The 11,925-nt window shown below is 40.1% G+C and overlaps 1 protein-coding gene across 1 annotated transcript in view; it reads left to right on the top strand.

Annotated features, from left to right (window-relative positions):
• Window positions 1-5,330: 5,330 nt before the first annotated feature.
• LOC139137240 (fibronectin type III domain-containing protein 5b-like) overlaps window positions 5,331-11,925 on the top strand; it is a 79,070-nt gene continuing 72,475 nt past the window's right edge. The window contains exon 1 of the mRNA XM_070705230.1: window positions 5,331-5,744. Coding sequence (XP_070561331.1) covers window positions 5,636-5,744 — 109 coding nt within the window. The 5' untranslated portion in view covers window positions 5,331-5,635. The remainder of the gene's footprint in view (window positions 5,745-11,925) is intronic.

Below are 11,925 nucleotides of genomic sequence, written 5' to 3'. Positions count from 1 at the left end.
TTTTTCGGGTTTGAAACTTTGCAATTCTTTTAAAGTTCCAGTAATTGAGATATACCAGGTTAATTGAGCAGGCAAGAAAGTGCTGCTATACCGTGGACATCCGCCAAAGACGCCCTCTACCGATATAATTTCGAATTGAAATGTATGAAAGGCATTAAGCTTCAGCGCCATGAGCACGGGTCAGTTTGAGTGAAGCGAAACTAAGGATCTCACATTATGTTTACATTTGCTTCAACTGTTGAGCAATAACTTTGAAACTGGTTCATTCAAGCACAAACTTTAAAAAAATACCTTGCGCGTACGATGTTCTGCAAAAGCTCAGTTGTCGTTTTTTCCCTCTTCGTACACTAGCAAGTTGAGGGCACATTTTGATGGCCTAGTGCAAAAAGGGCGTAACTCACTTTTTCAACAAACTGAGTTAGGAAGGAATAAACGTTTTAAAAGCCTCTAACTCTACCATTCAATTTATTTGTAGTTAATGGTTTTGTTGGTAAAGAGCAATATCATAGATTTATTAAATGTCATAAGTGGAATGTTATAAGTATGCAATCATATATGTACATTTAAAAAATATGGCGCACTGATTTTCTTGTGTAAAAGGGTCGTAACTCAAGTAACGTCCCTATGGCAACATGAGTTATATTGACTTTTTTACTCAAAAAATTCACAAAAGATGCAGGTAAATTCCTTAACAAGTAAAACACTCAATTTGACCAAAACATGAGTTACGCCACTGTTGAACTGGGCCATCGAATTTTGACGTCAGCGTTCCGGACCTGTCGTCGAATTTCTATTCTTCCTCAAAGCAATGTGCCATTTCGAAATGGCAGCCTATTACAAATAAGGCTTGTTATTTTACATTTTTATCTCTGGCAATTTTTCAGTCTGTTACGTAAATCGCCTCGTGGGGACACACTCCTGAAATGCCACGAAGATTAGAACACGAAAGGGCAATGTATTAATTATTCACCGTTTCAATCCCACGAATTCCCTGTAGACGCAACCGGTTTGAGTAAATAAACATTTTTACATGATAGTACTGTGGCTCTTTCACGGTCTAGCGGGAATGAAGTCTATTATAGGTGGGTATACGTGTATTGTATCTGTTAATTCACTAATTTCTGATGATTTTGCGGAATGGGAATTTCAAATTAAACTGATGATGACACTTGAAACTCTCTCTCTCTCTCTCTCTCTCTCTCTCTCTCTCTCTCATGCACACACAAACACAAATAAACAAGCAAACAAACAAACAAGCGCAGTGTTCAAGAACCTGAGGTCCCTGTAAATGGGGCATTTCTACGTGGTAGAGATATACTCGATGGCGCATTTAGAGTTTCCTTGTAGTTCCTAATTACTCATGAATAAGGAAAAATATTTTCTGAGCAGAGTGCAAGAGTAAACAGGTATACGGAGTACCTATCGTGTTAACTACAAATTTCTTTGACGTAATCGAGTTAGTGTATTCGTCGGTATATCTTGTTGTTTAATTACATATATGCAATGTGGCTAAGTGCTAACAGACACAAAAAACATCCCCGCCATTGCTTTCCCAGAGATTATATTTACTGATGGTCCATGAAATCCTAGAATGCAGATTCCTGAAGCCAGCGGGAAGATCGTTAATAAAAAACTGAAGGAAAGAGGGCCCAGAATTGAGCCCGGCTGAGGGACAGCAAGATTAAGTAGAAGAGCGTCTCTCAGGGTCCATTAAAGCTAAATGACTATAATATGACGCAAGAATGAGTACAGTTTTGTCTTAATATCCATATATTATGAGTATTTGTAACAATATATTATGACTGGCAAGGTCAAACAATCTCCTGAAGTCGAATAATATTTTTGCATTTATAATTAAGGACTTTCTTTCTCTGTTGTTCACATTATAAGTATGATTTAGCCTTTTTGTATTTATCTCCTATTTTAATTGCTAAATCTATATCTTCATTCCACCATTCTGGAATTGTGGGATACGTGACACGGTTTTTTTTCCTAACTGGTGCATGTTTAATAGTCACCGAGATATAATTTATTCCACGTGTCATGCTTATCCAGTAATTTCTAACGAGTTACTACTATGAGAATCGCGGCGTTTAAGAATTACCCGTCATTGAGCTTTAATTTGACCGGTACTGCATCTCAACATTGAATTGTACGTTAAAAGTTGTTTAATAGTTAGTTTCAGTGATGTTGCCAGTTAGCACGCCGCTGACTTCATCTTATGCGCCGCCTACGTTTGGGTGTTTATTCTTAGCTATAACGCCGACTTCCCTGAAACAGCAAAGCCTCTTACTTTATATCGTCTTAAAGTTTCTCTCTAGTTATCTTTTTTTACAATTTGTTGTCTCTTAAGCTTCTTTTGCCCCGCAACAAATCCAATTCTGCAGAGAATGCGAAACCACTTTTCATACGTTATGGCAAAACTGCTTCAGACGTATAGATTAGCAAACGACCCAGGCCCTCGTGGGAAAAAATCGAAGTCCCTACTTTTAGTTTAGAGTCTCCAAATAGTTCACAAAAGCCTTAATCCCCTCAGCTTAATTTGAAACAAGCCACGTATAAATTGATCGAATACATGGTAGCATTCGTTTTATCTATCGTGTAATGACCCCACAGCACCAACAATCCGACAAGCGACGGTATATGCACGCAAACTAATTTTTATTTATAAAAGAATTTTGTCGCGTTATGAAACGAAAACTTCAATCCAATGCATGAAGTTTGTTTCGAGGCTTTCCAATTTACTTTTATGCCGTGACCGCTTTCAACCAAAGATTTTTCAGGACAAATCACTTAATATTGTAAATTAATTTTCATGGAATTAAAGCGGTAAGCCTTAAAGGCAAACTCGGCGAAGTAGAACCAGTTTTTTAATGGGACAGAGAAGAATTAATATTATTCTCCAGTTTATATTACAGCGCAATTGTATTACTGTTTCACCACTATATCGAAAATTCAGGATATTAATACAGGTATGTGATGAAGAAAAATAAAATCGTTCTACACTCAGCCTTTGCGGGCGCTCAGCACTATATTCCGATACGAAAAACTGAATAGTTCAACAGTATAACTGAAGCAAATTTGGTGTTATGAGCAAAATAGCACAGGACGTAACCGTTAGCTTGGCTCTTTCTGACGGAGACTGGAGGCTCAGAGGTGGTCGTAAAATTTGACAATCGAGTGTGAGGTGTGTGTGCAGTTCAAATTGATCAACTCTACATTACTCTGGTCATAACATTGATCAACTCGAAAAAAAGCTTAATGTGTTTATCTGGGGCAATAATTTCAAGGGAGATATCTGAAAAACGTATATGACTGTCACATTTAACAGTAAATTTTCTGTCAACGACAGCTGGCTTTCAAGACTCGCATTTGTGCTGGAATGACAACAACAGTCATGAATACGGGCATGCCACAGACAAAAACTTTAATGCAATTTTTGCTACTGCATATGAAAACAAGATAAATCCCAGAGATTTACTTACCAACACATTTACGATTCTAGAAGCACTTATGATCCAGTGAGCTGATGGATTCAGAGAATTTTCTTACAATCAACATCGAGAGAATTAACAGCTAGGGAGACTTAAATTTATTGTCCCTAGGAGAGATTGATTAAGAGTGATAGATATCGAGTGAATTTCTCACTAATCTTTTCTTGCTTTGAAGCCTCACTTGATGGACTACCATCATCTGGTGCAGTGTTTACATTTCCGATTATGAGTTCACACAATTTCAAGCTAGGCTTAATGTAGATTCTGCTTCGATGGCTATTAGGGACGATAACAGCATGTAAACTTTGCTATTATTGGCTTTTTGGTGGGCTTGAAGGAAAACGCAGTGCCGCGGAGCTTCTCGTTCAAGCGTGTCTAATCTGTCAGTGTTGAAGCTGACGCTGTATGAGTTGGCATGGACTCATATCAGGCCGTGTTTCATAGACTGTGTTGCCAACGCGAATTCAGGTCTCGTCCTAAATTCACGCGTCAACTGCTGTGACAACTGGAAAGTAAAGAGTACCTTTGCACTCCGTGTGCACTTCACAACTTTTTTTTTTCATTTTCCCCCTGAAATACCGTCCGTGTTAGTATCAATTATGACAGGCATCGATGGAAATCAATCGTATACTTCGATTCTGTCTGGAAATAGAGCGAAAAGACAAGGCACATTAAGAGCATTGCAAGTAAAATTATCACCGACTTGCCTCTGTGAAATTTGTAAATTTAATTTTTCCAAAAGAGTTAACACTGACAGGGAATGTCGGCCATTTTGCATTTCACGTCTTGCTAAATTTTGTCACATCACCATGATCAGAGAGAGTCGAGTCAGTCATAATATGTTGGAAAACTTCCTTTAATGCGGGCATTAGAACCATTATATTTGACGCTTGGCAGAGCATAGGTGGTAGCGCGCCCTCACACAAATCAAGAGCGAGGCAGCTGCGGTTGTCTGTAAACAGTCAAAATGTGAACAACTGACTTGTGTTGGTTCAAACGTTCATTGAGCGTTTTGCGCAGCATTTTCAGCACAGTCAGTACACTTTGGTTTCACTCTTCGCTGTATAGCCAGAGTCTGACATTGTGTCCGCACAAGACAAGTGACACACACAAATTAGACAATGTCATTGCCATTGAAAGCTAGGTTTTTTCCCGCGTTGTATGTGAATTCAGGGGAAAAGTTGACGATTTTATAGAAAATGACACAACATTGGGTCGTGGTCAATAGAAATTTTATTCCCCAATAGCGATTATATGTCGCGCGAGAAACTGGCGAGTCGCCATCCCATATTATGCGATGTTCTGCAATTTCAATTGCAACATCGGTTGTGTAATGTCCAAATAATTCGTGCAAGTGTGATTACCAAAACTATTAACACCAACATGTCGAATATACGTAATCAATTATGCATGTCATTTGCAGTGGTGTCACTTAGGACAATATATATTGGATATTTTGAGGGCAGTTACGTACAGGACCTTCCAGGAGGCGAGAAGGAAATTAAGAATTTATCTTATGTCTATTATAAATTTTTGATGTAATAAGCGGTGTTTTATTTTAATACCGTAGTTGAAAATTTGAAAAAGGTTTCTATGGTAAGCGCAGCTGGAGCACATCATCAATTATATAAATTTAACAAACCATTCACGTATCAACCGTGCACATCTATTTGTATAAGTAGATCTGCACCCAGGTCCACAGGTTCTCACCCTCAGGTACTGCTCCGACAACCCCCCGAGTGACATATTGGAATGTTCTCAAACGGTGTCCCGCTGGCGAACTTTCACCTCGCTAAAATAGCTCAGTAGTGCTTCACGCTTCAGGCGCTCACAAACAATCTCCACCGCGGCAGGACAGCAGTTCGTCGTCGGAGCGCTCGACAGAGAAACCAGACGCAGTGGGACCACAGCCGACAAAAACAGAAGCGGGGAACCCCGAGGAAAATTCCGCATCGGGAAGTTAGGGACACGCGTTCTCGTATCATGCGGCTAGACGTTGCAGACCTTCACTGTCCGGGATAGGGATTACAGCAAGACCGATCAGGGGTAATTGTACACGCGGACGAGGCAGCTACTGAGGTTTCCATCAATCGGCCAAGCTATTTCCCCATATAGACGTAAACAGACACCCTCTGCTTTTAATGCAATACAGTTTGCAGGCATTTCCCATGGCGTCCGTCATCGAGATACTGAACTCACTGTTTTTTCTCAGTACATGCCTTATAACTTACGTTCAACTGATTTTTGCAGGTAAGTCTCTCACTCAGCCTCGTTTCTCTTTTATACTTGCTTAAAAACTACAGGTGTTCGACCACTCACGTACATTTACAGATCTTGTTCCAACAAAAAGCTGTTTCCCGATCCTTTAAAATCGTCGGACGGAACGTTTATGTAACTTTTCTGTTTGTATTGCCGGGACAGTTTCCCCGCCAAGACAGTCACTCGATATACGGGACCGCGCTCAATAATAAACGCGTCATATTTTTGTGAACTGAAAACAATGGTTCGCGCATCCAGAAGGTTCGGCACACCGCGTTCGTTCCTTTACATAACGGCCGGTATTTCAGTTATGTCGCTGCTGAAAGCGATATGAAACTGGCAATGTGGTAAGACGGACGTTTTTCTCATATCGTCGTGCGGAAATCAAGGAGAATTGTTTAGATCGCCCCGGGCACGTTTTAATAAGATACTGAAGGAGAGAGATGAGTTTGAGCATGCAGTGAGGTATAGCCCACTCATACTGATCAACGATTCTCTCGGGCTATGTTCTAAACTAGCTGGCGACACGGCCGCTGCTTTCGCCTCCGCAACACACGCATACTGAACACGTCACTATGGACAACCAGCGATGAATTGCAATGAACATCATGTCCGCTGTCTTTATCAGTCTGCCGAGAAGAAAAAAGATGTCAAGAATTCGATCTGAGGGGCGGATGATTGGGTCCGGAGGAGATCAGCAGCGACCCCGCGTAGAAAAAAGATTCTAGCTCGGTGGCGATGAAGACGTCAGCAACGCTAGCACATCCGGACAACGTTGACGGTCATGTCACGGGATTTCCGTCAACTTGTTGAAATCCATGTGACGAGCTCAATAATTGTGATTTACGTCACGTTCCCACAGCCTGAGCGCATTACCTCATTGCCTAGGACGTCAAAATAAATCACACTTCACCCCCGTTGCCGGGGGATTAACATTATATATTGCCCTCCTAATGAATATTGACCTGTACAACAGTCCCCAAAGAGCAGCTTGTATTCCGAAGCGTCATAATTAGTTTTTATCTCTGATATAATTAATTTTCATAAGGGGTTTGTATTGCATATACACGATGCATACTTGACCCGCCCTTGTACTAGTAATTTCTTTACACAGCGAAGTCCCATTTGCGACGAATTTTCTGCATTCTCCCTCGATTCGCAAGCCATGCGCAGAGAAACGGAAATCGATTCGCGGTATCTTATGATTAGATCTGTGCCAATATCTGCGCCACAGAGCTCAAGTAATGTAGACACTTTATCGGGGACGCTGGGGACGTTGAAAACCTTGAGTATATGTATCGCTGCCGTTGGCGGCAACCGTCTTCTTTCGAAATTAAGGTAGTCCTCGCCTCGTAAGTGAAAGACTTAAACTTTTGCTCAGACTTTCCTCAATAAAACTTTAAACCATTCTCTTGCCAAAATTAGAGAATAAAAATCGGGCAAATTTTGGTTCCATGAAAACGAATCATCAAATATTCCCCGACACATCAAGTTCAAAATGGCCGCCATGCCTGTGTTAACTCTATGGGGGGAAATTTTCGATTTTCACAAAAATGAACTTTATTAACTCCATGAGCTTTAAAATGAGCACCCAAAAGCGATAGATGAAAATAGCATCATAAAGTTTTGAGAGTCCAAATGTCTGTCCCCGAGGCGCAATCTACCTTAACACACTATTTCTGAACACATATACAAGAACACCGTGACAACACAGGTTACAAAGACATATCTCTCTGTCTCCGGTACGCGTGGGTCGTATTCTCTCTCTACCCCATTCTCGCTTGAAGAAATTGTATATTTCAGATTCATTAAATTCTTCATGTGTGACAGTTTCCTCATCATCTTATTCTAGGGACGTAAAGTTAGAGAACCTTGAAAATAATTCCTTGAAATATTAGACATGGGCGGGTACGTGCTCTGCAACTTTATGCGAGGGATATTTTTGTCTTCTTTTGTGCATTTAGCCCCATGCTGAGTCCATCGCCGAACGTGGCTAAGAATCGAAGTCTTTTCACGTACCACAGCGATAGGCCCTCGTGTCTCGTTTCCATACAAGACGCGACCTTTCAGCTCGTTCTGGCCGCGCCCTGTAGCCTACCACCCACAAGATTACGACTTAAGTGGCAACAGTTGTGTTTTCCCATGGAAAAGTGTCAAGGAACTAACCAGTGATCGGGAATTTTCCTCCATGGGCGGTTTATCTCCTTTCCCTCACTTCTGCGGCTGGAAACCAGGTTACTTCAGCAATTCAGAGCATGTCGAAGATTAATCGTTATTTTTATCGAGAAATCGCACATTTCTATTAAAATCGAGAGCACATCTGCGACATGTCAAGCGTTGAAGCTTAAAGATTTACGCGAACTAATGTACTATTATTGCATCCTTCATATGAGCTGGACCCATAATTCACATTGCATCGAGCTCAATATGCGATCTGAAGAAATTAAGTACATATTTCAAAATCATAAGGTTAGATTTCGTTTACGATTACACATCGACATTTCCAGTTGAAGGACATGTTTGATGAAATATTAATGGTACGTGTGTAGAAACATATACAAGACATATGATTGTACAGTGATAGATACATCAACAACAAGAAAACGTATATAGATAGCACAATAGCACATACATACATACATACATACATACATACATACATACATACATACATACATACATACATACATACATACATACATACATACATACATACATACATACATACATACATACATACATACATACATACATACATACATACATATCCAAAGTTCATACATTTGAAGGTATATTCTGATGCCATGTATGTGCGTCAGTCATATCACGTCACTGGATTCTCATCTGTATGAACTAGGGTATAGTTTCGGTTCTCACACCTTTGACCAAAGCTATGTGACATTGAGCAAATTCACCTTGTATTTCAAAGTTGGATACCTTTTCAAAGTGTTCAGTGTGTGTCAGGACGTTTTACGTCATACAAGATTAATTTACCACTTAAAGTTAAAGTCATCATTCTCAAAACGCCAGGTTGTGTAAGGGACGTTTGCTGAAATGCTGTTTCGTTGAAGGAATCATACAAATATTGCAGATGGCGCGAAAAAAGTGTAGAACAAATGTTTTACAATGGACTGCTCTACACCGTTTAAGATTGTGTCCCAGAATCTTTAAGTGATCCTCGAACCATAATGCTGCGATTTTTATTAAATTGCAAAGTCCCCCCATTGTCTCCGATGTCAGTAATGACGGCCATTACGCATAACAACCGACGTTTATTATCCGTCTGTGGAGGACGCAGGAGGAAAATTATAGTTTCTAGGAGATTCATTGTGGATTTTTCCCGTTATATATTGTCGTCTGCGTCCGGATATTCAGCGGCTGGTCAGGCCTGATGGTAATTAAGTTCTAAACCGCCTGTTTTTGTGCAGAAACTGGTGTCTTGTAATTGAATTATGATGAACTAATAATGGACAAAACAGAAGGTCGTGTATGATGCAGACGTGACGGAGTGCATTGTTACTGTCGGGACGGAAACATAATGAGATTTCTTAAGTGGCGACCAGTCGTTCAGGCAACGTCATCGAGCCGCCGTTTAGGCAGCTCTGAGCGAGCAGGCATAGGCTAGCCGTGCAGGTTTCTCCGTGCGCTCGCTGCAGTGTTCCGATGACTTCGTCCGTTCCTTTGGTAACATGACGCACTGAGTGCAGTAACCATGGCGATTGTTCCATCACTGACTGCATGCGAAAATATCACACGGGAAAATGAAGAATCTGGAGGGTGAATTCTGAAAACTGTTTGGTTTCCTGCAGTGCAACATATCCCATTTCTTTCGTCAAATTAAAACAATCCGAGGTTACCTTTTTCAACTTTAATAACCTTCAGCTTCATTAATTGGTAGATGTGTATATATATATATATATATATATATATATATATATATATATATATATATATATATATATATATATTGTATGGCGTATACATCGTATGTGTATATAGTGCAAATATGATAATATATAGATATATATGTGTTTATTTGCCTATTTTCGTCTATAATATGCATTTGATGTATATATGGTGTATATAATATATAGGTATATATATATATAATTATATAGAAGAGAGAGAGAGAGAGAGAGAGAGAGAGAGAGAGAGAGAGAGAGAGAGAGAGAGATGGATGTATATCGATGATGTTTAATTGCCTATGTTCGTCTTATTTACATTCTTCGAACTCGTCAAAAATTGGTTCAATGAAGACATGATCGAGCAGTTATCTCAACGTCAATTAGCCGAACACGTGAAACACTTTTTGTGCAGAAATGTATTTCAAGTACCTGTGTTACCGAATACATTCACGTGGTTAGTGAGAGATACAAGAGACTGGTGGAATAAACTCCTCTTGTGACGTCATTTCTTGGTATGAACATCGCTAATTGGCAAAACCTAAGTCTTCTCAGTAAAGGTTTTTGAAATTTTTCTATCAGAAAGGCACGCATGGTAATCCCTTTATGAAAATACAGTATCGATAATTCTCATTAAAGTACCCTTTGCGCACGTTTTTCATCAAGATGGACAATTAAGTGTATCACGAGAGCGCTATGGTCTCAAACTTAACCATTTAATCGTATGCCCAATTTATCTGCCATAAACCTCTCTCTCTCTCTCTCTCTCTCTCTCTCTCTCTCTCTCTCCTCACAACCTCTCAACCTGTACCTCTCTCTACCTCTTTCTACCTCTCTATACCTCTACCTCTGTCTCCCTCTGCTTCTACCCCTCTCTCTACCTCTCTACCCCTACCTCTTTCTTATCCTGTTCCTCTCCCAACCTGTGTATCAGCGACAATCTCATTACTATGTTAACATATCTGTCAATTCTTACCTCAATCTTTGTATCCGCCATGTTTCACTGTGCCTGCACAAAGACATTTGGGTACATCTCTCTCCCTTCAGTTCACTGTCTGTGGGTCTGCCAGTAGGGCTTTTTAATTCTTTGCGTCAAACGTTGTTGACAGTACCAGTAAAAATACTAATTGTGCCAGTTGACGAGCTGGCTTCCGTCATCCGTTGTCAACCCTGCACTTCTTCCCCGAAACAACATGCTCAGAACAATTTCTTGTATGGTGTGCAGGTCACTCGGAATGACGGAGGAAATTTGCAATTGCATGTGCAATTTTTTGCTGATTTTCTCCCTTTTTTGGTCAGTATCCTTTACTCGGCTATCAACTTTGGTAGCTTTTTACGATTTACGAACCTTGCCGTAACATATGCGGTACTTTTTTGTTAATTTTTTCTTAAAACAAAATTAACAATAGCACCCCCCCCCAAAAAAAAAGGTTTGTTAAATTTTAACTTTCCAGGATGAACTTAATTCAGTTTTGGAATGTGATGAAATCTACATTGGCAAATGTTTGTTGCTATTTTTCTCATTTATCAAAACACTTGTTTCTTCTAACGCCATCACTACCGTATTATTTGGCATTGGAAATCGGACATGTTGGCACTTTCAGTGTTAACGTTCATTAGCCTGTAATAAAATAGTAACATATTTGATCAAAGCCTATAATCGGTATAGGTGCAAATTACTCCAGTGTTTGCTACCAGGTTACATAACGGAATTCATATCCGGTGTTTCTGCGTTCTTCCCATTCATATAAGCTGATAGTAGAGAAACCTCCTCAGATACCTGTGTTGATAGAGAAGAGCCGACAATTTTCTCACATCCGTTTCACTTGTCTTTCAATGTAATTTTTGAGTGCTATGCAGCAATTCTATTGATTGTTCTTTTCAGTCCAAACTAATGGCGGGGCTAGATCGGGCGTAAGGTCGCCTGTATGATATTTTCATTATTTTATTTCTCTAAAATATACATATTTTATACTGCTCCTCAAAGTATGTTGATATACATTGTACCAGGCTTGCATATGCAGTACACTTTGTGTGCATGTGTTCAATATGCAATATTACTGCTTTGTGCACGTGTTCAATTAGACTCTCCACAGTCGCTGTGCCTTGTTTTGTGCGCGCCAAAGTTGGGCCTGCATTCGAAGGCTACGCTGTGCAGCTGTGAGCACGCGCTGCCAGACACAGCGACTGTCGGTTCTTGCAAGTATATGAATATTCATAAGGACAGTGACGTCAAAAGAAACACCTATCTAACGGGGTGGAGAGAATAT

The sequence above is a fragment of the Ptychodera flava genome, chromosome 7 (assembly GCF_041260155.1).
Source record: "Ptychodera flava strain L36383 chromosome 7, AS_Pfla_20210202, whole genome shotgun sequence".
NCBI classification, from domain to species: Eukaryota; Metazoa; Hemichordata; class Enteropneusta; family Ptychoderidae; genus Ptychodera; species Ptychodera flava.
This window is presented reverse-complemented; position numbering and strand designations above follow the sequence as displayed.